The sequence below is a fragment of the Lygodium microphyllum genome, chromosome 9 (genome assembly GCF_053477565.2).
Source record: "Lygodium microphyllum isolate KBCC chromosome 9, Lygodium_microphyllum_v1.1.10, whole genome shotgun sequence".
Lineage (NCBI taxonomy): Eukaryota > Viridiplantae > Streptophyta > Polypodiopsida > Schizaeales > Lygodiaceae > Lygodium > Lygodium microphyllum.
Window position 1 is genome coordinate 129,410,688 of NC_141143.1, and position 26,076 is coordinate 129,436,763.

At 42.1% G+C, this 26,076-nt stretch overlaps 1 protein-coding gene across 5 annotated transcripts in view; it reads right to left on the reverse strand.

Moving 5' to 3' along the window:
• Window positions 1-979: 979 nt before the first annotated feature.
• LOC148031576 (RWD domain-containing protein) overlaps window positions 980-26,076 on the reverse strand; it is a 90,296-nt gene continuing 65,199 nt past the window's right edge. The window contains exons 5-10 of one of the 5 annotated variants that reach the window (XM_087685138.1): window positions 7,821-7,960; window positions 7,637-7,741; window positions 5,799-5,925; window positions 4,135-5,682; window positions 3,338-4,054; window positions 982-3,224 (exon numbers count right to left, since the gene is read on the reverse strand). In XM_087685138.1, the coding sequence (XP_087541264.1) occupies window positions 5,155-5,682; window positions 5,799-5,925; window positions 7,637-7,741; window positions 7,821-7,960 (900 nt within the window). In that variant the 3' untranslated portion in view covers window positions 982-3,224; window positions 3,338-4,054; window positions 4,135-5,154. Of the gene's footprint in view, window positions 4,055-4,082; window positions 5,683-5,798; window positions 5,926-7,636; window positions 7,742-7,820; window positions 7,961-26,076 lie in introns of those variants that run through there. The other 4 variants (XM_087685137.1, XM_087685136.1, XM_087685140.1 and 1 more) reach the window with 4 other exon arrangements.

A 26,076-nucleotide genomic window follows, 5' to 3' on the forward strand; every position in this document is an offset into this window, starting at 1 on the left:
AATTATTTCCTTGTTTGAAGCATATACTATTGGAGATTAGAATGTTTGGAAGCAATGATATATACAACCATCAATTGTTGTCAATTTATGAAGGGCTTGGTGAGACTAGCTATCCAAGTCCTATATGACGTGCCAGATGTAAATGGTTTGGGGATGAGCATTCTCATAACATGTGCTACTCTCATATAATATTGTGGCCTTGACTATGCTTGAACCTAATTCTACATTGCTTGATCTCCAACGCACATGGAGAAAGCATGAAGGTCATCATTCACAAGGTTAAGCATTGTAAATGATATGCCACCTTGTAGCATCATTCCATGAGGATGCATTTTCACTCCTCATGGTTGAAAACATGTGCATCTTTGACTCAAACATGTTCCCATGAGATTCTCATGTTTTAAAATATGTGCATATCCAACTCAAATGACTGTCTTCCCATGAGATTCTCTTTTGGGAAAAACCTCCATATATCTTGATGAAGGGCCATTCCAAAAATAGTCAATATATATTCTTCAAAGGTTATAAAATGAGCCAAAGGCACTTGCTTCTCATGTGATTGCTTCTAGTCTTCCCTAGCAAGTTGTAGAGATTAAGCAACATAGACAATAAACCTAATGGACTTGGATAGTAAGTAGCATTCAACAAAACTTCTCTAGCAATCTATGGAGAGCTCATTCATTCCCCAAAAAGGGAAATGCAATCCCAAAGGTTTCTCTCTCATTGATGCCAATTGTGACCCTCTTTGATCATTATGGAAATGGCCTTCAAACATGCAAAATATCATCTTACTTCCATGTCTCATTTTGGCGGATCCTCAAATTGCTCTTTCATCTTCTAGTGGCCTTCACTCCAACATCTTGTCATTCATAGTCTTTACAAGTAGAACTGCACACACACACACACACACATACACACAATGGAAGCATTAAGTTTTCTTTTCTTTTTTCATTCACAGGTTGGTAGCACTCAATAGATGGCTTCATTTTATAGATAAGGTTTGGGATCACTCTATAGATGCTATGCAGGTTGAAGATCTTCCTCCTCCTTAATGCCAAAGGTAAATTAAATATTGCCATCATAAAAAATAAAAGCATTATGAGTAATGTATGGAGGTAAAAGCCAAGGGGGCAATCCCAGAACATATGGATAACAGATTCCTCATGATTCTTGCACCAAATGCAGAAGGGGGGACACCTTGAGGTAATTGGTCAACCAAGATCTAACATCTAATAGGGAGCCTATTGAGCACCAATCTCCACAAGAACATTGAAATGCAGAAGGGGGACTCCTTGAGCAAAATTGGTCAACCAAGATCTAATATTGAACAGGGAGCTATTGAGCACCAACCTCCACAAGAACATATTCAGCTTGTTAGAGCTCATGGCATCCAGGTCTAGTACTTCTTTTCTTCCAGGAAGAGATTCTTATCAGGGGAAATCTCTTGATTTCTTACATTGCCACAACTTCTCTCCAGAATCTGTAATCAAAAGCATAGCCGGTGCATCAATCTATGTGCATACACTGTCGGCCAGGGGTGCTTCAGTCTACTCATTATATAGAGTAGCCAATCCATCCTCTTGCTTGACAGCCCCAAATGTTGCTTTTCCCAGCTCGGCGGGCCTCTCCATGTATTGGTCACTGGATACCACAGATCCAACCAAATTCTAGGACCTTTCAAGTGCATTGCTTTGGATAATTTACGGCTTTCACCAACTTGTGGGTAAGGTGGATCATACACATAGGGAGATAACCAGATGCTGAGGTAGAGGGAGGAATCTCTTTTACTGCTCATACACTGGGGCTACTCAGTGTCCTTTAAAATAGTGTTCCATGCTTAAACCAATCCCTGCGCAACCTGAGTCTAAGAGATCTTGAGTAGAAGGCTATTGCCTAAGACATAGAACCATCTGATGTGAGGCCAAGTACCACCAACAGTTACTGCTCCCTCAAGCATACTTCTCATGAGAAATGCCCATGGTTGATTGACCTGAACTCTTTTTTACAGCGTGAGACATAATCTTAGTGCCTTCCCATGCAGCATTTTCAATCCAAAGCCACCATTGGCTTTATCAGTGGGTCACTGTAGACCATGAGACTTGCACTAGTTTGTCTAACCACTTTCAACCAGGTGAATCTCCTAAAGATCATCTTGATCTGTTGCCAGGAGCTCTCACTAAAGGGGAGAATTGAGGCAATAAAGACAGTTCTGAAAGTCAAGTTTGACTTCACTAAAATCAATTTACCACCAAGAGAGTTGCATTTTGAACCACTTAGCCACCTTTGATTCAATCTTCTCCTTGAACCGTAAGAATTCGAAGAAAATATCCACACCTAAAAGACACCCTAGATACCTAAAGGCCTCCCCATTTTTTGATGAATCTCAAGCCATAAGAGCAGCCATTGTTGACGGTCACCATAAGAGAGCGGGACCAGCTTAGTTTTGGAGGTACTGATTTTTGAGGCAGAGGGAGTTGCAAGATCCTCATAAAGCATTAGTAGATTATCAAACAAACCTTTCTCTACCTTCATAATGTGTGTGTTGTCGTCGGCAAAGAATTGGACAGCAAATTGAGCCATCAGGCACAAAAAGCCCTTTGATGGCACTCCCAGTACCACACTTATCAATCTTTCTCAGCAAAGGATCCATGATTAGAGTGAACAGAAGGGGGACCAAGGGGCATCCCTAGCAAATAGATCTCTGAAGTGGAAAAGGGGATGACACAAGGCCATTGACTATCACTGAAGCAAAGACATTGCTAAATAAGGCACCAACCATCCTAATAAACATCGGGCTGAATCCAAAAGCACGCAGAGTTGAAATGATGAATTTCTAGTTCAAGCAGTCATATGCTTTGTCAAGATCCGTGTTGACCAAGAAAAAATCAGACTGCTGACACAAAGCATGATCAATAAAGTTAGATTTAGTATAGCATCTTGAATTTAAGCCAAACTACCATGGGTGGACAATTTGAGAAAGCAGAAATTTGATTCTTCATGGTGGTGCTTTAGCAAGGATTTTGTAGAAGGGAAGCATCATAACTGGACGCCAATGGGATGGCTTCCTTCTTAGGAGGATAGATGGAAAAGATGACAATCTCTTCTCCACTCTGGAATAGCCCTTATGGCAATGGCAGAGCCATCGCCCACCCTCTATTCCAACTTGGGGCTGAAGTCTTCTTTCATGGCAATGAGGGTTCAACCTTTACCCTGGCTACAAGTGTCTGCAAATACAATGAAACCATTGAGTGAGAAATCCTTAACACTAGTCATCAAGCTTTATTTTGCAAAGGGTGATTACCCCTAGTTTGTGCTGTAGAATCAGGTTGTAGCATACATGCTTCCTCATGTCAAAAGTAAGGCCCATAACATTCCAAGAGACCACGCTGGTCTTAATGGATTGTTTATCTGTCCATAGCATCCATCCACATCTTCAAAGATGGCATCCACATCTTCAAAGATGGTTGTGACCTGAGGCTGCTTACCTTAATTCCCATCCCTTATCTTTGGAAATAGTCACTTTGCCAGTCTGCAGATTGGGAGTGACCTCCTAATCCTGGTTTTTGTTAAGCTTCCCAAGAGCATTGAGCTGGCTGGCTTTCTTGGGACAAGAGCAGGCGAAGTGACGCTTCTCCCAACAGAGATCACAAATGTCAGGGAAGGGGAAGAAATGGACTTCAACCATGACCTCAAAACCCTACAGATCCGAGATTTCCAGGAACTCAGGAGGTCCATTCCTACTATCCCACAATACACAAGCCTCTCTCTCTCTCTCTCCCTTGAGTTTACCTAAGAGGGTGGTTACCATGGGCACATAAGGGACTCTTCCCAATGTTTGGGAAAGTTTATCCACTCCATCATCAAGCTAGATGGGAAATTCAGTGAAGGTAACCCATGCAAGACATTGATGTTCAAGTACCCCTTCAGGTGAGAATGATGAACACCGCAGCAGTGTAGACCAAGCTACCCTTATGACCAATGGCCGATGCAAAGATCCAATCTCTTTCCATTCGCAAGCCCGCAAGCACAAGGTAGAAGCCTTTGCCAACGCATCCTGAAAGTATTATCAAACCATCCAATGAACTCCTCACTAGGAAGGCGACTAAGAAAGTAGAAAAACATACCAGCAGATACCATGTCTGTGTACCACAGTTTGACTTTGGCCAAGGAAAGGGCAACAGAGGCCTCGTGTACCTCTTACCCAACTCAACAGTGGTAGCTTTCCACACAGCATTGTAGGGCCTGATCAGGGACCAGCTGCTTCTCAATAGCTGCCATGTTGATATCGGAACTCTTCACAGCCTGCTAGTCCATGCACTCCCCTCCCCTAGCAATGTCAGCCTTAGCCGAGGCTGAGTCACTACACTGTCTTCAGTTCTCTATCTCTTTACCACGCAGAGCTCCTCCTGCATGCATGCATGAGAGGGGAAGGATGTGTCACTGTTGTCAGACAGTTGATGCGTGTGATAGCAAAGGCAAAGAATTGCAACAACACTTCTACTCTCCCACATCTCCCCAAATGCAAGGTGTTAAGATCTTTTCCCTTGCTCTGGAAATACTGAACCGATAACTCTTTAAATAATAACAAAGACAAATAAATGATGATTTGTCCTATACATACTGGACAGTAATAACACTCAAACCGCCCCCCACACCATTCCCCCCCTTCCAGGCCCTGAGACACACACACACACACAAAGAAATTACACATTTTATGTAACATCATAACAGAATATTCCTTATCAGGAGTAGAACAAATTGACTGTATGCTATGATTGTGTTACAGATGCAGAAATCATTCAGCCTACAAGAACTTATTCTTGAGGGGCAAGTGTCACGCAAGCCATTGGACACCATAACCAAGAACCAGCTCAATACTATCTCAATACTATGTACAGATCCTTGGACGATTGCTGAGCAGGTGCTTGCTTGTCATCTTGGACAAAAAGCATCATCAAAACAAGCTGCCTGCTTCCATACATCCTGCTGTTTTCACTAGCCTCATAGCCTGAGTAGCAAAAACTTTCTTCATGTTGCTTGAAGTGTTCCAGGATAGCCAGGAGAAGGCTGCAGTCTACATGATGCACAAATTGGCATTTGATACCATCACTGGATGTTACAGCAAAGGAACCTTCACATTTGTCTGATCTTTACTCACTTCCTGTTATCTACATCACGCCGAACCCACTGTCCTTTTTTGGCACCTGCATGTTTTGTCTGCCTTCCCTTTCTTTGAAATTGGCCATCATGCCTGAGGCTGTTGATTGACTTTCTGGAGCTGCTAGTGTTTGCTTGATGTGTCCCCTGCTGAACCAATTCCATCTTATCTGTCTTATCTAGAAGTTCTGCCTCTCTTGCTTCCATAGTTGGATCTGATGTTACACTTGTCTTATCTAGAAGTTCTACCTCGGTTGCTTCCATAGCTGGATCTGATATTACACTTGTACTTTGATTGTTGGAGAGGATGCCTGCACCTTCTCTGGGTTCTGAGGAACTAGCTGAGAAAACCCTGTTTGGTGGAGTAATGAACATCCCAGGGACAATGGCTTCCAGTTTCTTGGGTTCAATAATGCCACCACAAAGCTGTTGAGCTTTGAAATGCTCGTCAAATTCCGCCTTTCGAGCAACCTCTTGTTTGCTAAAAATGTAATCTGGCTGAACCATATTTTCATTTTCACGGTCCTATTCAGAGACCATACAAATCAAAGTTACAACTGATGTTCTCAAACAAAACCTTCAATGCATACAAGGTTTGACAATAACAAGTTTTTCCACAAGCATTTTGGTTCGATCCTCACCTGATCATCTGAATCAGCAGTAAGGAAATCCCATATGGGCAAAAGATCATCAGCATTGATAGGTTTGCGACATACTGGACATTTGAGTTGAGCTTCTTCCACAACCTTCTTCAACAACTCATAATGGCTGTAAAATAAAGCAGTCTGTGCATTTCAGCCATCAAAGAAGTACATGATGTATACACCATAAATTGCATGGAATTGAAAGTAGGAGTGTGTTTGATTAATCAGTCTTGACACTGGATCCGTAAAAGAGAACAAAATATTACAATTTCATAAAGAAACGAAATTCTGCAATCTAAGATGTGTGGCAGGGCTTTACAGCTAGCAAGAACTGAGAGATATGCAACAGCAATGCAGTATTTTCCTGTTAAGGATAGCTCCCAATAGTTTATGATAAAGGTCACACAAACTTAGTGACTGGAAGAAAAAAAAAAAAACTAGTCAATCTCCTATCCCATGATTTGCAATTTGTTTATTCGTCCATGAAGACATGCACTTGAAACTTTTTTCAATCTCCAAAGGTAGTCAAAAATTTCCAAACTTATCTGAAACCATTTCACATTAGGATATCCAAGGGATTCTGGCCAGGCCATGGTAAGTACAACCTTCTCTACCCAACAACAACATGCTTATTAACAACAATGCTGGAGGCTGTAGAAATTGGAGTTGGAGGAAGAAGACCACTCAATAATGGTATAAGCAGAGGACGACTTCACCTTCTGGTTCTAGGCACATTCTTCTTTTTTCTGGGGATGTACACCATTAGTGAAAGCAATGGCCAGCCTTCCTCTGAGATTTGACCCCTCATTCTTATCATCTTTGTTCTTCTTCTTATCCTTGTCCTTGTTTTTAGCTTCGCGATAATTCTAATAAGAAGCATTCTCACATACATTACCTTTTGTATTGATGATGATTATGTCTCAGACAGACAGCCTTGCAGTCTGAGCTAGAAACAACTAAATTATTTGCTGCAGATAAAGGATGTGATATACCATCTCACTCTCAGTTGTGACAAAGGGAAGCTAGAGAAGTAGCTTGTCCAGTCGGAAGCAATAAGAAAACACCAACTCATCATCATTTGTGGCGAAAACTCCCCATTCCACTTCAAGCTCATGGTCAACTCAGATTTGCATCTAATGTACCGACATTATCACTACAACGTGGCACCTGTGCCTTCCACTTAGTTGTTGGCCACATGAATCTCAAAGGTCTCACTGAGCCTTCACTATGGTCAGAATGCAGCTCATCATGAGGATCCACCTTGACCGGAGGCAAAGCAAGAGCACCAAAGAACAAAAGAAAAGCTTGCAATAACGATACAAGGGAGGGAGGGAGGTATTGCCATAAGAGATGGAACTTGTGTTGCACTTTCATCATACGAGTCAATATCGAAGATGAAGGAGCTTCATGGACAATGTTTACTTGCAGAAGGAAAGCTCTCTCTCTCTCTCTCTCTCTCTCTCTCTCTCTCTCTCTCTCTCTATATATATATATATATATATATATATATATATATATATATATATATAAAAAAGAGGGCTTTCTTTTTACCTTTTTTTGGTAATAGGAAAGGAGCCCTCTCTCTCTCTCTCTCTCTCTCTCTCTCTCTCTCTCTCTCTCTTCATGAAGATAATTGAATTAAGTAGAAAATATTTACATCAGACGATCAGGTCAGCAAATTAAAAAATACAACTGAAATTCTCCCTCTCTCTCTCTCTCTCTCTCTCTCTCTCTCTCTCCAAAAAAAAAAGTAGTAGTTAGTTCTCTAAGAAGTTACAGAAAATTGAGAATGACGAAAAATGACATTTCTTTCAGTGTCTTGGAATACTGTAAACCTTATCAAAGAGCTTGTAGAAGAGTCCTTGTTCCCATTACAAAGATCGGTCAATTGTACACTGCGCTCTTGCAAGACCCACTTCCACCATCTTCCAAAGCAGTCACTGAAAAATTCAAAATGTGGTCAATATGTAATCCTACTTTGTTTTAACACAAGTTTATAGGAGAATAAGTTGACATAACCTGTGAAAGCAATGAAAGCAAGATAAAAGCTTCATGAATGGCTTTGGTATCGAGAAATCGCCTTCCATTACCAATGGAAACATGCAAAAGCAGCAATTTCCATCAGGTTCATTCATCTCAGTGATTCTATCTGTAGCTGCCTAACAATATAAAGGGCCATAAGTGAGCTCTCTCTCTCTCTCTTTCATAACCCTCCCTCCCTCCCCCGTGTGTGTGTGTGTGTGTGTGTGTGTGTGTGTGTGTAATGGGCATTTGTATTAATTATGAAGAATATTAAGTCACATGACTACTACGAATTAGACAAAGTGACTAAAGAGATGGTACCATGATCAATAATAATTTGGAAGGAGGGACAAGAAGCTACATACACTATATGTATGAGTGCTTGGGCTAAAAGTTCATGAAGTACTAGAGGAGGATACCAAGGAGCTATATGGGAAGATGGGTGCCCATCAAGGAAACCCTACACATCAGCCTAGAGGCTAGATAAAAGATAAAACAAGCAGAATGGAATTGGCAAGAGTTCAAAGGAACCAATTGCAACCAACCTTCCCTCTTGGCAAGGGTAGTAATGACCTGACTATGCACTAATTACAGCAAGTATAAAATTCGCATAAACTGAAAATGCAAATGTTACCACTTAATCTTGGACAATGGACACCCTGTTGGTCCCGAAATTGGTGCCCCTTGCAGTATTTCTTTAAATTGTATTGCTAAAGGTTGAAGTACATTGAGATCTAGCCTAATCCCCTTCAATCTTCAATACATCTTGTTGTCTGTAGCAATGAACAAGCTTTCAAACCAATTTGCCCATTTGTTTGCTTGGGCATTGGCCTTCAATTTGCTCCTTGAAGACAAATTCTACCCTAAACTTCATGTTAGCTGGCCAGCCTCTTGAAATTCTCTGAAATTTCCAAATTTCAGCTACTAAACTTCGAATACTAGGCCCCAATTTTGAGCACCCTTCCAAGGTGGCCGATACACCCTAATTTCTGCTGTAAATTAGGGTTTACCAGCAGAAATTCTTCAATTCCACCCTCTTGGGACTGAATTTGGCTGAGATCTCTTGACAAAAGCTATGAATTGGCTGCGAGAATAGAGTTGAGACTTGGGGGAGAGAAATTTCGGAGTTTCATTGCCAAAATTGGTTCAAATTTAAAGCTGCCCTGCTGAGAATGGCTGATTGACTGCAGCCCTACTGCAGCCCACCATCAATAGGAGCCTCACATGCAGTTGCTTGCCTTGTGAACCCAAAATTGTCATCACTTACCTATAGATAGCCTACACAGGCTATCACAAACCATGAGGTATCAGGCAAGAAAGGTAAGAGAGATAAGAGGGGAAAAAGGGATAAGATGGATAGGCAAGAATAGGATGCAGGTTTCCATAGGCTGCCATGGTATGAGACACCAGAACTTGATATCCTTTACAATTGTCAGTTGAGGCATATGAACATAACCAGACAATTCTCAAGGCATTGCCATGGTGGCAAACCATGGTACCAAGTGGTCTAGACTTAGAAAATAAATGTGTGGGTAAGTACACCATGTGAGAAAAATCCCAAAAGTGGTCAGTTTGGAGAACAAGTCTCCACTATTCAGATAAAAATATGCATCACACATTAAATCTTCGTTACCTCATTAAAACAACCCCAAAACTCAAATTTTACCAAAGTTTCCATATCCCATAAGCAAACACCCAAACTTTGGGAGGATCACATTCAGAAACAGGAAACTGCCTAACCACTCTCCTCATCCCTTGTTTTGTAGGTCACCTCAGTTCTTTCCAACCTCCATCTATCAAGCACCTCATTCAGTTTGATGTCGTGGTCATCTTCAGCTATCACCCTTCAACCTACTGACTTCTAAAAGCTGTGTTTTACCCCAGCTCATTGATGCCATCATCATCTATGCAAGTCATTTTTGTGTTTCTAGCGCTTTTGTTCATCAACCTCTACTTTGACTGGTGGTTGGAGCACTCCGGATCCATCTCCAATGGACAACACACATCAACACTTCCCTCAGCTCATTTCCCCAAGAATAATGGACTCTTGGATAGCTCTCCCCTTGAGCATCTTGTACACTATTTCCTTCATTTAAAGCATTCATTCATTCACTTCAAATTTCTTCTTCTTCTCTATTTGTGCTTTTGTGTTTTGTGTATTGCATATTGTGTTTGTGTTTAAGTCCTCAATAGTTGTGGTTGTAAACTTGGTATTTTCTTTTACAAACTCTAGCATATCTCCACATGGTATTAGAGCCGATGCTCTTCTAGATAGTTACCTGAGGCTATTGTAGATTGCTTGGTTTGTTTTTTATTAGACTATATGTCACGTGTTGATTCACGATGGCTCAGACCACTCCATCTCAAGATTCTCTCATATTCTCTCAAGTTACTCCTTCAAGGGAAGCTCTATTGAGAGATTATGGTCTTGATTTGGAGGATAACTGTTAGTAGTCATGTTTGTGATGCATTATCATCTCCTATTTGTGAGCCTCAATTTGAGTCAAGTGGGGATATTAGGAACTCTGGCATGTCTATCATGTCCTTTGATGGAGGAGGCACCTCTATTTAGAGCATGCAAATTTTGCATTTCTTCTTCCAATCAGGTTTTAGTGTGCATTTCCTTGTGCTGCTAGATGCCAGACAACCTATGCACCCTCTGCATGTTGCGATGTGTCTTCCCAACCCTATTGATCATTTTCCAGTGCCACATCATCATTTTCCTAAGCAGTATGTGCTGGCCAAACTGTTTTTATACTAGTTGATTGCATATTTGGAAGTCTTTTTGGCAATCAGCCAATTTTAGGGTTTGTTGGCTATACATAGTCAGCCCTCCACTCTGGGAAATCATTCTTTTCTTCCTCTTGCAAATGCATACTCACACTACAGCAGCATTCATCTCCATCTTTGGCACAGGCTGCTAGCTGCACACTCCATCTCCGTCACCGTCATTGTGTTGCGGTCACCATCTCTAGTGCTATCATTATTTTCCAGCCTGATCAGGTGCCCATGAGTCATCAAAGCTAAATCATCTTATCCTTCCTCTACCTCTACACCAACTATTACCCATGAGTCTATTTTCCTTCGTATCCATGCGTTGGAGGAGCCTTCTTCAATGGATGCCTTGTCTTCCAAGAGGTCTTATTGACAATAGTGCTTCAAGTCATATGACTCCACAAGGAGATTTGCTATAGGATCTTCGTCTATCTAAGGGCCATGTCACTATTGGTGACATTTGTTCAGTGCCTATTAGTGTTGGCTTTGCACGCCTCTCTATTCATGGCCTCACTAGTCTCGATATCTGGATTGTCTTCACCGAGCATACCATTTTTTGTTAAGAATTCTTCTATGGAAACTATTTTAGCAATAGGTTGGCAAGAGAGCAAGCTATACAAGCTCCATTGCTCTTCTCTTGTGTAGGGTACACCTAGGCAATTGTCTATTGTTGCACCTGTTCTTGCTTATACACTATCTATCCCACAAGTTCTATCTTATCCCCCACCATCTCCTTTGGTGGTTCCCTTGTACCTCCCTTCCCTTTTAGAGAGGGATGATATCAACAATGTAGCTATGGATACCCACGCCCTGCGTGTTTCAGAGAGGGATTCCCAGAATCATGAAAAGCTTCTTCATTAGCAATCTACCTCAAGGCCTTCATCCACATTGGCACTCTTCCTATCACCCTCGAATCCAAATCTTATTTGGCCTTCAACCACATCTAGGATCTGAGAGGGAGTGTTAGCAATCATGTTTGTCATGCACTATCATCTCCTACTTGTGGGCCTCTGACATATCTATCATGTGCTTTGACGAAGGAGGCAACTCTATTTAGAGTATATATTTCTTGTTCTAGGCTGGTTTTAGTGTGCATCTCCTTGTGCTCCAAGGTGTCAGATAACTTGGACACTCCCTTCATATTGCGATCTACCTTTCCAACCCTTGTTGATCATTTTTCAATGCCACATCATCATTTTTGTGAACAGTATGTGTTGTTTATAATGTTTTTATATTGACCCATTGCATATCTATAAGTCTTTTTGGCAAGACGCACACTTTTAGTGTTATGGCCTTGAACATTCGAATGGGCACTAGTAGCATTGGTCATAATGGTCATGAAGTGACTTAGTATGAAGGCACTAAGAGCACTTTGGGTTTAGGGCGGCCGAGTTCTATTTACAGGACTCAAGTCCCTATTGTGCATATTCATTGTATGATCACCGCTCTTCGACTCTTGGCTGGTTGGTCAACTCATACGTACATTGAAATGGTGTGGACTAGTGGTATGGGACACCAATTGTCATAGGAACATAAAAATTTTCAGATGCTTTAATCTTGCTAGTAACATTTGATTAAGTTAATAATCAAATATACAAGGTTATTAAACACATGTTGCACATGGTAGTTATTTAATGGAAACAGGCTAAGGACTTCAAGGATGCAATGGGTGTCAAAGGCAAAAGTTGTAACAAGTTATGCCAACTGGGATTTGGTTGTCATTTGGTGCCAGTTTTGATCCTAAGACAGTTGTTTGGTCATTAAGTGACAATGGTGACACTAGGGATTGGGTATTCATTAATTATTTAATACCAATATAAGGATCAACAGCGGTTGGGAACCACTCTAGTTTATAAATGGCTTAGCCAAGTTAAGTATAGATGAAGACATTTAATTTTAGGTAGGGTCAGAAGCACTGAAATTAATTTTTAGAATTAATTAATTGTGAAAATTAATTTAATGTTTGGATAGTGCTAAACATGGGTTTAGAAGATTGCCACTTGGGCACAAAATAAAACGTTTTCAAGGCTAGTGGAAGGGCATTCAATGTTTTTTCCAGCCACAGAGAGAGAGAGAGAGAGGAGAGCGTAATTGAGAGGATGCGATCGTCTGAGAGCCCAGCCCTACCGCCACCCGTTTGAATGCATGTCGCAGTCGTTACTGTCGCCCATCTGACCTGTGTGTCGTGGTCCTGCACGCCCTGTCAGATGGAGCTATGTTTCATTGCACCTATCAGTTGCCCCATCACTTTGCCCTGCCGCAGACGCCCACCGGATTCGACTATCGTGCTGTCCTATGGGCCTTCTGACCACATTCGTCCATTTTCTACAAAGGTGCCGGAACTTCTGTTAACCCTAATCTCGACTGTTGTTAGAGAAACCAAGTGTCTCGTCCAGGTACTCTGCATCTGCTGCCCCGCTAGCCATCTGCCTTGGGTCCTGCTGCCCCTAGGCGCCACACTTTGCACACTGTTGTGCTAAGAAGTGCGAGAGAGATTCATCTTCTGGCAATGCATGACAGCGTCCTACACAAATCAGAGTGTTCATTGGTTTGCACACACACACACACACATATATATATATAGAGAGAGAGAGAGAGACACTTATGGTTTGCAAGCCTGCAACAAGGGAGCCAAGCAGTTCATGCTCAACATCTAGTTTAGTGATGGAGAATCTATAGGAGACAAATGATATTGATGTGGCCTTTCTCGACTAACACTAAGGGAATGGGAAAGACCAAGTTCTACCAGATTCGGATAGCGATTCATTGGCAGAGGATTCCCAGCAGTTAACAGAAGGGGATGAGACATGTAAACGTCAGAAGATGTCAGTTGAAGATCCGCTATTATGCCCCCCAAATTTGTCTCGCCCAGAGGTCCAAGCTTTTGGTCAAGGACCTGATGGGTCTCTTCAGTTCATGCTGGCCACTGCCAACCATCTTATGTCCGATTATGTACATGTTAATGAGAGTAAAGCTAACTCTTTTCTGGAAGGGGATCATGTAGTTGCAATCATGGAAACGGAACTAGTTCTACAGCAGATTGCTGCCTTCCATGAGAGGGCAGCCATCCTTTATTTTATAGGAAGTACTCCCTTGATCACAAGGATTTGTACCTTGCTGCAGTCTATGCTTGTAAATGTGCAACAGTGCCAAGAATATGCTTTAGGGCATGTGCATGCCCCTCTTGTTGAAGAAATATATGATGGATCCAAGGGGTTTTTTGAGGTGCGTTTTCGCTCCTCGGAAGTGCGGACTTTCATCATGCAGCACATCCCTTTGTTTTTGGATGGGCAGCTAGTTCACATGGTCCCTTGGAGGCCCATGGCCGAGTTTCAAGAGGTGTTGAGGCAGGCATGCCCTATTTGGGTGGAGGTGGTTGATTTTCCTGCGCATCTTTGGAGACTCCTCCCTTTGGTTCTGAGAACCTTAGGCGAGGTGTTGGTAGAGCCTCGGCTGGCTTCTCGCAATCGGAACAAGGCATGCATGCTTTGGGACACAGGAAAAACTCACCCGACTAAAATCCATTTTCACGTTCCAAGACTACAAACCTTGGTTTATGAGTTGAAATGGGGTACTTTTACAAGACATTGTTTCAGATGTGGCCAATTGGGCCATTTCATTTCAGAATGTGATAAAAATCCGAAGGTTTTACAGCAAACTATAGATTCAAACATGGATATGCAAGAACACCATCCTCCCCACACACTTCAGCAACCTCACACTGATTCTGAGATGCTTCCCCAACATGGTCGGGATGAAGGTAAAAAGGAGATTTCTCAAGTGGATTTTGAGCATACTTCCATTCCGGTTGACCACAATGTGTCTCCTCCGGAAGATTCTTGGGTTTCACTCGTTAGATGTAGTGCAAGACAAGCTTCTCGTTCGGCTCTTGCCCACCCATCGCCACACCCCATCACTCAGACCTTTCAACGCAGAGGTAAGGGGTTTTACATGAACCCTCAATCTTCACATGCTCCGACGTGGATGATAAAAGAAATTCCAATTCTGCTTTGCGCTTTGGCAGGGGAGGTTTGTGTCTCCTAGGGATGTTTTTCGTTCACAACAACAGCAATTTCCTTCTCGTGCTTCGATTGTTGGTTTGCAAAGGGCAGACCTTGTCGATGTAATCCGAAGCAAGATGGAAAGGTTCTAGGCAGCTAAAGCTATAGATGTAAAAGGAAAAGGAAAAGCAGTGGTTCAGTAGTTTTCTCTTTTTCGAATTATTATGAGAATTGCTTTGTGGAATGTGAAAGATCTCTCTTCGGGCAGCAATAGTATCGGTTATGGAAAGTTGTGTTTGCTGGAAAGTGGGATGTATTTTGTGCGGTGGAGCATAAACAGCATGCATGCTTTGGCCCGATCCTCTTATGTTTATAAGGATAACATTGTTTTTTTCAGTGGTCGCTCCCTATAAATCTAGAGTTATGTTGGCTGTCAAAACCTGCCTGCAACCATCTCTGGTTTCTCAAGACCCTTCTACGACAAGGAAACGTTGTCAACTTTGGGATGACCTACACTGTTTTTCCGTGGTTAGTCAAGGTTTTGTCATGGGCGACTTTAATGCATGTCTATTTGGGGATCACGCTACTTCTCTGCATTCAGTTATGGATGTTCTTGAGCGACAAGCTTGGGATGCCCTTGCAACCAGATCTTTGAAGCAAGACATGTGGTCCTAGATATATCCATCACAATCTGGTTATGCCTATCGATCTTTACAGCATCCTAACACCTGGGGCAAACTAGATCGGATATATATTTGTCAAAGTGATTCCTTTCTTCTGACAGTTATTGACATGTGGGTGGAACGACAGCATGTCTTATAAGATCACTACCCTTTGATCTTGGAAATGACCCATGGACCTTTTCATGTATTTAAGGCCCTTCTTACTCAATTGCCACTTCGTTTTAATCAATCTTTTTTGCAGCAAAATCAGAAACCGATCGCTTCTTTTAGCTTGAAGGTCCTATCTGGAGGGAGGGATGCATGGGTCGTTTTTAGGGATAATGCCAGTCAGTTATCTCGTCAGTATGGTATTCAACATGCTTCCTCTTTACGAGCTGAATTGCAAAATGCCTAATCTTTATTGGCCCATTTCTTGTCTCTAAGTCAATCAGGGGATTCTAATGATGACTTGCTCACATGCATTGAATGGTTGAAAGGTAGGGTTCATTCTCTTCAGGAAGAGGAATATGCAAAATACAAACTGCTGGCCAGAGCTGAAGCTTTATACGATAATAACTGTCAATCCCATCAATTCTTTGCTCGCCTGCACCAAAAATAAGCCTGGGAGAATATTGTACACTTAATGGATGAACAGGGTGTTATGGTGACTGATCCGGCCTCCAACATTCATATGTGTGTCGACTTTTATACGTCCTTGCTCAGTCCACAATAGAATTTCTCTGATGCTGTACTCGCTGCTTGCCAATATATTTACGAGTTGGTAAGCAACCACGTCAAACCAGAATGGGTGGACTTAATGGAGGCGGATATTTTAGAAGATGATGTGGAAAAGTGCTATCCCACCTACCCCGAAGGAAAAGCCCTAGCTGGGATGGGCTTCCTAATGAGCTCTTTTTAGCTAATGTGTAGCAGCTTAAAGACCCATTGACTTGCCTGTGTAGCAAGTGTGGAATTCTAGTATTATGCCATTAGATTGGAAGATTGTTGTCATTCAGTTGTTACCCAAGGTTCCCTCCCCAACCTCTTTGAAACAATGGAGACATATTTCCATTATGGGTTCGTTATATAAAAATTTCTCCAAAATCATTGCCAACAAATTGCAGAAAGTTTTTCCGCACCTAGTTCATCTACGCCAATATGGTTTCATTAAAGGCCGCAATATAATGCATAACATCTTGAATGTTCTTAACTATGCTAAAGCTTTAGGATAGCAAGTAATTATGCTTCAGCTCGATATTGAGAAGATATTTGATCATGTTAGCTGGTGTTTTTTTGCGGCAATTATTGTCTACAATGGGATTTGGCCCTCGCACGGTTTCTCTTATTGACATTATTGGTCAAGGAGCTATGGCTCATATTGCTCTTAATGGAGGGATCACAAAAGAAATTGCCTTATCTCGGTCTCTTAGGCAAGGCTGCCCTCTCAACCCTTTGTTGTTTGCTTTGGTCACTCACTCGATGCTCTCCTTGCTGGATAAGTTGGTTGATCAAGGTGAGATAGTTGGCTTGTCTCTTCCCAGTGGTACTCAACTTATGGGTCAATCTTTGGCAGACGATTCTTTCATGTTCCTTAAGGTTGATTGTACTAATGTTAATTGGGCAATGATGGCGTGGAATCTTTTTGCTTTGGCATCTGGTCTTCATATTAATACTCAGAAATCTACACTTCTATCCTGTACAAAGACTAATCTGCAGGCCTTGGGCTAGCATGGAATTGTGATCTCAAAGGGAAATATCACCAGACACTTGGGATATCCTATTGGTGTGGAGGTAGCAACCCGAGCCTTATTGGATTGGATAGCCTCCCGGATTCATAACAGGTTCATGTACTGGAAATCTCAAGGCTGGCCTTTACATGTTAGACTCAAAGTTACTCAAAGTATTATGATCAATATGATATCATTATTTTTGCCACTGCTTCCCTGGACTAAGAAGTCCCTTTTGAAACTAGTTCAGCCTATCAGGTTCATGTTGTGGAAAAAGGAGAACCATTTGGGCCAGGTCTGGATTTCGTGGCAGCATGTATCTATGCCTAAACGAATGGGGGGAGTAGCATCTATCTTTACATATCAAGCTCTAGGAGCTTGTTTCAAACCATACAAAGCTTTTTTCAACTTGCATACCAAGTGTTCAGAGCCCTCAACTGCAAAACCAATGGGCTGCTGTACATATACTTCCTCATGAAGTTCCCCATGTAAAAATGCAGTTTTAATATCCAACTGATGCACAGTCCATCCATAATGAGCAGCCAAAGCAACCATAGGCCTGATGGTCGTCATACGGGAGGTAGGAGCAAATGTCTCCTTATAGTCAATGCCTTTTTTCTGTGCATAGCCTTTAGCTACAAGCCTTGCCTTGTATTTGTCAATGGATCCATCTGCATTCCGTTGCAGCTTGTAGACCCATTTTGTTCCAATGGCTTTCTTCCCAAATGGCAAAGACACCAAATCCCATGTTTGATTCTTAGTGATAGAATCCAATTCAGCTCTCATTGCTGCCATCCAATGCACACTCTATTGTGCATCTTCAAAACATTCAGGCTCCTCATCATCGAAGGTGCTTGCTGCCATAACGAACTCCATGGTATGTGCAGTATCATGCATACGAGCTTGCCTTCTAGTACGACCAGCCATGGGTGCATCCAAATGACTATCTTTCATAGTCTGTAAATACCATCTAGGCATTTGTCTTGCCTCCTGACTGTGCATAAGCTCTTGCTGAATTTCAGTTTCAGTACTTTGCTGAATATTCAAATAAGCCAATGGCTGATTTTTTGCATTTTCCAAAGGAGTAGCTGGCTGAACATTGAGTTCACTTGCTGAAACTCCAGCTGAATCACCAAATGTAATGGGCAGCAGCCCTTCAAATACATCACGGGCAGCCTAAAATGTATCTTAACCAGCCAGGGACAATTCTGATTTTTCATCAAATAGTACATCCCTACTGACAAACACCTTTTTAGAAATAGGATCATAGAGTCTGTAGCCTTTGCTCTCACTGCTATATCCCATAAAAATGCATTTAACAACCTTATTATCCAACTTTTTCCTGAGTACCTTTGGAATATGTGCATATGCAAGGCACCCAAAGGTAGAAAGTGTCCGACAGAAGGTTTCTGGCTGTTCCAAGCCTCAAAAGGTGTAATTTTCTTCAATGCTTTGGTGGGGCATCTGTTCAAAACATGGCAAGCGCACATGACGGCTTCCATCCAGAAACTGTAAGGCAAGCTCTTTGCCTTCAGCATATATTTGGCTATCTCCATGAGTGACCGATTCTTTCTCTCTGCAACCCCATTCTGCTATGGAGTATAAGCAGTAGTGTACTGATGGACAATGCCCTTTTGCTTCAAAAAAGAATTCAGCATAGAGGACATGTATTCTCCCCCTCGGTCCGAACGGAGAGTCTTAATTTTACAACCAGACTGGTTTTCAACAAGTGCAAGAAAAGCCAAGAATGCATCATACACTTTTGACTTTTTGACCAAAGAGTAGACCCAGCAAAATCAAGTAAAGTCATCAATAAAAGTCACAAAATAGTAACATCCTCCAATGACTTTGTCTGCATAGGTCCACATGCATCTGAATGCACTAATTGCAACCTAGCTGTTGCTCTAAAAGCAACATCACGGGGAAACGAAAAACGATGCATTTTTTTCAAAATACATCATTCGCACAAGTGCTCAGGAGGTCTCTCCAGTAGAGGTAATCCATCTGGCATCTGTGTACGCTGTAAGAGCATCAAGCTACCAAAGTTCACATGCCCCATGCTAGCATGCCATAACTCTGCTTGTATCATAACAGGAGTAAGAGTGGATGTCAAATATGCTGACTGATTAACTAAAAGAGCATCCAACTCGTATAACCCATGACATAAAGTGCCTGTCAAGACCAAAGTCATGTGTCCTTTGTCTCTTACCATGCATCTGTCATCATCAAATGTGACCTGCAATCCACAACGTGCCAAAGAAGAGATAGAGAGCAAATTTTTCTTTATGCTTGGCACAAATAAAGCATCCTGTAGGCGGAGAATAGAGCCATCAATGGCTGTGAGCACAATCTCCCCCATACCTCTAACGGGGCATGATGCATTGTTGGTGCACTGTACAGACTTGCCAATTGAAGCTGCATGAACAAATGCAAATAAATCTCTGCGAGATGTAATATGCCTAGAAGCACCACTATCAAAAAACCAAGTGCATGCATCCTCAATAAAGCTAAATGCTCGATCTGCCCAAGAGGTGTCATAACTGCATGTGTAAAAACAATAGTCCCTGCCTACAACAAAGGACGCGGACTCAATAGCAGTGAAAGGAGCATCAGAAACAGACATTCCTAACTCCTTTTTCTTCTCTTTGGCAATGCGCTTTCTGCACTTAGTGATGTAGTGCCTTGGCTTCTTGCAATAATGGCATTTTCTTTTTTTGGCTTGTGTGTCCCCTTGTTTTTTGTTTGCCTGGGATGTGCCAGAAGTCCCAGAACTCTGTGGAGCATTTTTCACTTGACTACCTTTGCCCTTCTGTCTAGCCATAAAAGCCTGCTCAGAGGTTATAGCATCCACACCACTATTCCTCCGTGTTTGCTTCTCCTCTAGAAGCAAACTGACTAACTAAAGAAAAGTGATTGGCTGCGTGGCAATCCTCATGATGAGGTTTAAGGCCGTATGAAAAGCCAAGTACGAAGGAGGTAATGAGTTCAAAGTGGTGGATATCATCTGTGCATCCGAATAGTACTCATCAGCATTCATGAGTTGCTCTCGCAAGTCCTGAATTTTGTTCAAGTGATCCTGAATAGAATCACCTTCATCCATTTTCAATGTCTCTAGCTCTTTCTTTAAGAAAGAGATTCGAGTCTCATTCTTGCCTGCAAACATCTGCTCCAAAGTTAGCCAAGCTTCTCGTGAAGAAGCTGCTGAACGAATGTGGGGGATGATTGACCGTTGAACTGTCAATGCAATCAGCGACAAAGCCTGTGCATCCCGTGTATCCCATGCTTTTTGAGCTGTTGTTATTTGGGGAAGTGGCTGAAGTGGAGCAGCCTGAGGTGCCCATGGTGCACGTCCTCTTGGAGGAGGAGTAGCTGGAGCCACAACTCCAGGTCGAGCTTCTTCTCCACTGACATAATCCCAAAGATTTTTTGCTACAAGTACATTCTTCATCATGAAGGACCAAAGTGAATAGTTATTTCCATCCAATCTGTCCTCCTTGGATACATAGGTGAAAACATCTCCTCCCTGATTTGCCATGATTTCAAATTACCAAAAAAAATGCAAAAGAGCAATGTCGAAGCAGCACTACACTGGAAATCTGAAAATTTCCAGAAATTGCAGGGAATAACTTTCTGCAATTAGTGTACAAAGGTGCACTCTATCAAAACTGTCTGTTATGCACGCAGTCCAACGTGCAATTAGTGTTCAGCAAAACTGTACCAGCAAAATCATCAAAATTTCTTGCCCCAGATTTGTTCAAAACAGTCTATCAATGACTGTAATTGCAGTACATATGCCAATGTCCTCAGAAAACATAAAATCCCCAAAACATTTTGATGATGTGTCCAGAAATTGCATTTAATGTGTCCCAGACACATTTCTGAATGCTGTGTCTGCTGCGTAGGAACCCCCTCTTCCAGAAATTTATCTGGATTTTTAAAAGAATTAAGAATACCTGACATAATGACGGGCTTTCGCTGATTACTGGCGCATATCAGGTCAGAGGGTTGGTCAGCGTGGTGCTGACGGGTGACGGGCGGCGCAGCAGTGGCGTGGCGTTTATCAGCTAATGGCTGACGTGGTTTCTGACGGGCGGGCAGCGTGACTGACAGTCGGGGTGTGCTGCAGTTGGCGCAGCGTCTGAAGACTAGACAGGGATGGTGCAGCAGGCGAGGGCCGAGGCAGGCTGGCGACTGTTTGACGGGACGTCTGGCGGCTGTTTGACGACTGAAGTTAACGGGCGGGACAGACTGGACTGACGTGGCAGATGGCGAACGGGCGGCTCAGGGGTTGCGTTTGCCACAGACACAGGCAGCTGAAGATTGGCAGGGCACTGGTGCTGGGCGTGACGAGCAGGGTACTGACGGTGCAGGCAGAGGAGCAGGGCGTCTCTTGAAGGTTGAGGTTGGACCTAAGTAGAGAGTCCCGAATGTTGAACGGAGCTGAGCTAGACAAAGCCAATGCTCTGATACCAAATGTGAGAGTGGAGGTCAGGATCGAAGCTCAGCACAAAAAACAGTAGACAGTAAAGAGTGAAGCACGACACCCAATGCAATAGACTGAAAGAGTGTAAACTCAAAGTACAAGGTACAACCCTTAAACCTTAGGGTTGTAGGGAGGTGTTCACACCCGAACACGGTAAGTGCCCATAAGTGTGTGTCATAAGCACATACAAAATAATACCATAAGTCTGGGGGAAAAAACCTCTCCTACCGAGAGTAAAAAGTGCCCCAGTGTCCTATGGATCACTGACACTCTGATGTGAGCGTAGACGTAAGTGAGGCGTGAGTGAAATACCCAACACGTTTTTCAGTTTGGCGCCCTCCTGAGATTCATAAGGACACGAACTTGCTGCAAGGAGAAGTCTTGGCCTCCTCCAGGTTGTTAGATTAGCCGGACAAAGATTTGCATAGACTCAAGTTTAATTGGATGGCTCGTTTGGGATTGCAGACAGTTTTTGACAGTGTTATTCCTGGTCGGTCCCGGCTTTACTCTTTTCGGCGTATTCGTCAACACTTTCAGGTACCCTGAGGATATGGTGATATCTGGTCATCCATACAAGTCAAACTTTAGCGGTTCTCTCCTTTACCAGTGCTACAGCCATTGTATCCATGGCGTGACTGGAAGTTTGTGATACCGGATGATTTTGAGAAGAGATCTCCTAACCAGATATACCATCAGATGGTGGAGGCCAAGAGATGGGTCACTACAAAGGTGAATAAATTACGGCATATTAGGGATGGTAAAAAGAAGTGGCAGGAAAGATTCCTTCAGCGTTGGTCGTTGTGTATTCTGCACTATATGTGATGAAACATTGCTTCATCTTTTTGCCTCTTGTCCAATTGCGCGACAGATCTGGTGTTTTATTTCTTGCTTGTGGCTCGCGGCGACACAGTTATGCATAACAGCCCATTCATGGATTATGGGAAAGCTGCCCGCCATGCCTTCTTTGCATTCCAATTATTCCTCCCTGTTCCAATTCCAGAGATGGACTACCTTGTGGCATATCTGGCGTACTCAAAATGCCTTTATTTTTTATTCGGTCTTCGGCACCCATGGTCATGTGGCCCGTATTTGAGGTTTAGTGCTATGGCAGATTTCTTCTATGATATCAGCTCACCTCATTCTTCCTAACATTGCTACCCCCCTAGCTGGCTATTGTTCACTCTACACCAGCAGTGTGATTTTCTCTTTGTGTTAAAGTCTTAATAGTCTTTCACTTTCTTGGAGGACTTGATGGTCTAATGTAATAGAATGTAAGAGATTTAGTGAGAATGCTGACCAGATGGTCTAATGTATATATTTTTCGGAGAGAGAGTTCTAAGCCGACCTAATGGTTTGATGTAAAATATTTACTTAATTCAATTATCTTCACGAAAAGAGAGAGAGAGAGAGAGAGAGAGAGAGAGAGAGAGAGTGAGTGTGTGTGTGTGTGTGTGTGTGTGTGTGTGTGTGTGTGTGTGTGTTGTTGATCTAATTTCTTCAAACAAGACAACCATTGGAGATAGGGAACAACAAACAAGAGTCATCTGGGACCAAATGATAGCAATTTGAGGGTCATCTAGGGCTGGCAATAGCATTTCCGGATAGGCAACAACATCTTAGAGACTCCAGGCAACAGGCAACGGCATTTAGTGCTGATTGAGGCAGGCAATAGGCAGATTTTCCATGAGGAAACTCTGAATTTTCTCTCTCCTCAAGATTTTGTCTCTTTTCCGTTCATTCTCAAAGGATACCAACATTTCCCAGCCATTTGGAGCAAATCTCGACCAGATTTGGTGGACAACAAGCGGAATTCTGCTATAAACCCTAAATTCTGCAGAAATTAGGGTTTAGCAACCACCTCCAAGCCAGTACCATTAGTTAAGGGCATCATACATTCAAATCAGCACTTGAAATTCAAGGAATTGTCAAGGATTTCAGATGCCAACTCATCCATTGTGAATTTGGGGCAACATTTGGCCAATTGAGATTCCATTACAGCAAGTCTTGGCTGAAATTCAAGGGGCAATTAGCCCAAATTGTTTGCTATTTGTTTGTACAACAAGGGGCTTTTGGATCAATAAAGGAGACTATGGAATCTCAGCTTGTACTCAATCCATTAGCTAATAAAGTTTAAATGTGAACTAACCATGCTGTCAACTTTACATGATCAAAAGTCATTATAATCTAAGAGTAGAAATCTTAGGAAATAACAATGATATATATGGCCTTGTGAGTATTGCTAATATAGATATATATAGCCTTGTCACAATTTCTCAAGGCAAAATAACACATGTCCACTTATATGCATACATGTTTTCCTTCAATATGATTTTGAGCATGATACAACTTTCCACTACAAGTAGAAATGCCTATTAAGAGTAATATATTCGAGATTTCTACAATTACGCTTAATTCTAGTATCAAGTATTATTGCTTTTTCTTTTCGTTTTTTTCTTTTGGTAAAAGCCTTAAGGCTTTTCTAAAAAAACATTCTACCACCTTAAGTTATTGTAATGACCTATTCACTCAAAAAGTCAGCATCTCCTAAATGTTAGCTCATTGTCATTGAATAAGGGGCACCCAAGAGAAGCCCCTCCACATATAATATCAATGACATGGTAGATTGAGGGTAGCGTCATGCCCCTCTCCTATCAATTCCTTCCTTAGTGTCACTACAATCCGCTCCAATATTAACAATACAAGGCAAGTGTGTGTTTCAGTTTATGCTCTTTCATTGATTGTTGTAATTAAGTGAGAAGGCAAGTTGGTTTCATGATTCCATTGCCAAGATACCACTCAATCCTTTGATGGGCCCAAGGCACTTGATTGCAAGCCAAAGCTTTGTGCTAGTGCCAATTTTTGTACTCAGCTGAGTAATTATAGCAATATGTCTTCATAAAGTGAAATGGAATCAAGCAGTGACAATGCCTCTCGGTATGGACATTCACATGGGGAAAGAAAATCCAATGCCTCATCTTGGACAAGGCTCACATGATGGACAACAAGCTGAAAATGTTGCTATTGGACAAGATGTAGGGCCTTCAAGGCCAAATGAGGCTGATGACTAGCTAGAAAAAGAGGCTTGATGATTAGCTGAATTAGCAAAGGATCCTCACTTTGTTCAACTTTTGCATGCTCTGAAGAAGGACATCAAAAGTAAGAAGAAGAAATCATCTTCTACACCTTCGAGACACCAAGGTGCATCGAAGATAGTGCCAAAGCCTTCACTTGAAGCAGCCAAATAAGACAATGAAGCAAAACACTTAGTACCTACAGGGCAAGGTATGCAAATGCAAGGCCATCATGGAAGTGCCAATCCAATGGATTTTGGATACCCGGGCATGCATGCAATGATGGGACAACCGTGATACTTTGGTGGTAGTATGATTTTTCATGCAATGGTTGAACAAGGACCGCATACGAGAATGTATGGCACAAATTCATATGGTATGCAGCAACCAATGCATGGTATGCAAGGCCCAATGTATTTCAATATGGCTGGAAATGTGTATAACCCTATGTATGGCAACATTGGCTTGATACTTGGGCCACAAAATGGCATGTTTAGTAGTCCGAATGTTTATGGGGTTCAAGGAATGAGTGTTGGTCATGTGCATGACGTTGAGAGGAAAACGAGCAATATCCAAGATTATATGTCGAATATTAAAAGCATTATGGACAAAACTTCACCGAATCCTCTAGATTCGAAAGGTAGCCACTTTCTTGAAGGGAAATGCATTACAGTGGTAGTCCACACTCTTGGTTCAAAGTAGAGGACAGTCAATATGGGTATAATTCAAGCATATGTTTGCATTGAATTGGCCGACAAGTGCCTTTGAGATAGACATCATGACAGCTTGGAATAAGCTAGATGCCAAGGAATACAAGAATTTGGAGTAACACAATAAGAAGTTTTGGAATGCATTGCTGCCCATCACTTCTTATTGTTCAATTTCCATTCATGAACAAGTGGAAAAATATGTGTGTATGGACTGCCCAAAGGAATTAGGGATTTTTGCATAAAATCCATCATGTCCAACATGTCTCAATCTCTACAACAACTGATGCTTTGCTGCATGGAAAGGATTTAGGCTTCCAAGAGAGTAGTGAGAGGCCAAATAAGAAGTTGTTTAAGGCTAAGAAAAGGGACAAATCTAAAAATCAGCTTGAGAAGAGGCCAAAACAGCAAAGAAAGGGCTGGAAATCATTGAAACAATGTAGAAAATTAATGGTTACAAATAAGTGCTTCATTTGTGAACAGGAGGATTATATTGCAAAGGACTGTCCCAATAGGCAACAAGCTGAAAAATAAAAAAATCAAGGAAATCCTAAAGAAAAGAACCACAAAAAATTAGTGGAATTGGTGCCCGATGTTATTAGTGATTAGCCAAATGATAATGCTGCTCAATTATGCGAAGCATGGAGCAAAATCGAGGATTAGCATGCATTGATATTCTTTGATAATGATGCACGAGTCAACTTCATCTCTGTAGACATGGCAGCCCATCTAGGCATCACAGAGGATGAGATGAGATCCATGGAGGACATTGGAATAGCATGCAAGGGTCGTACAAAGCCTATCACACCAATCATTGGAAAGCTTCG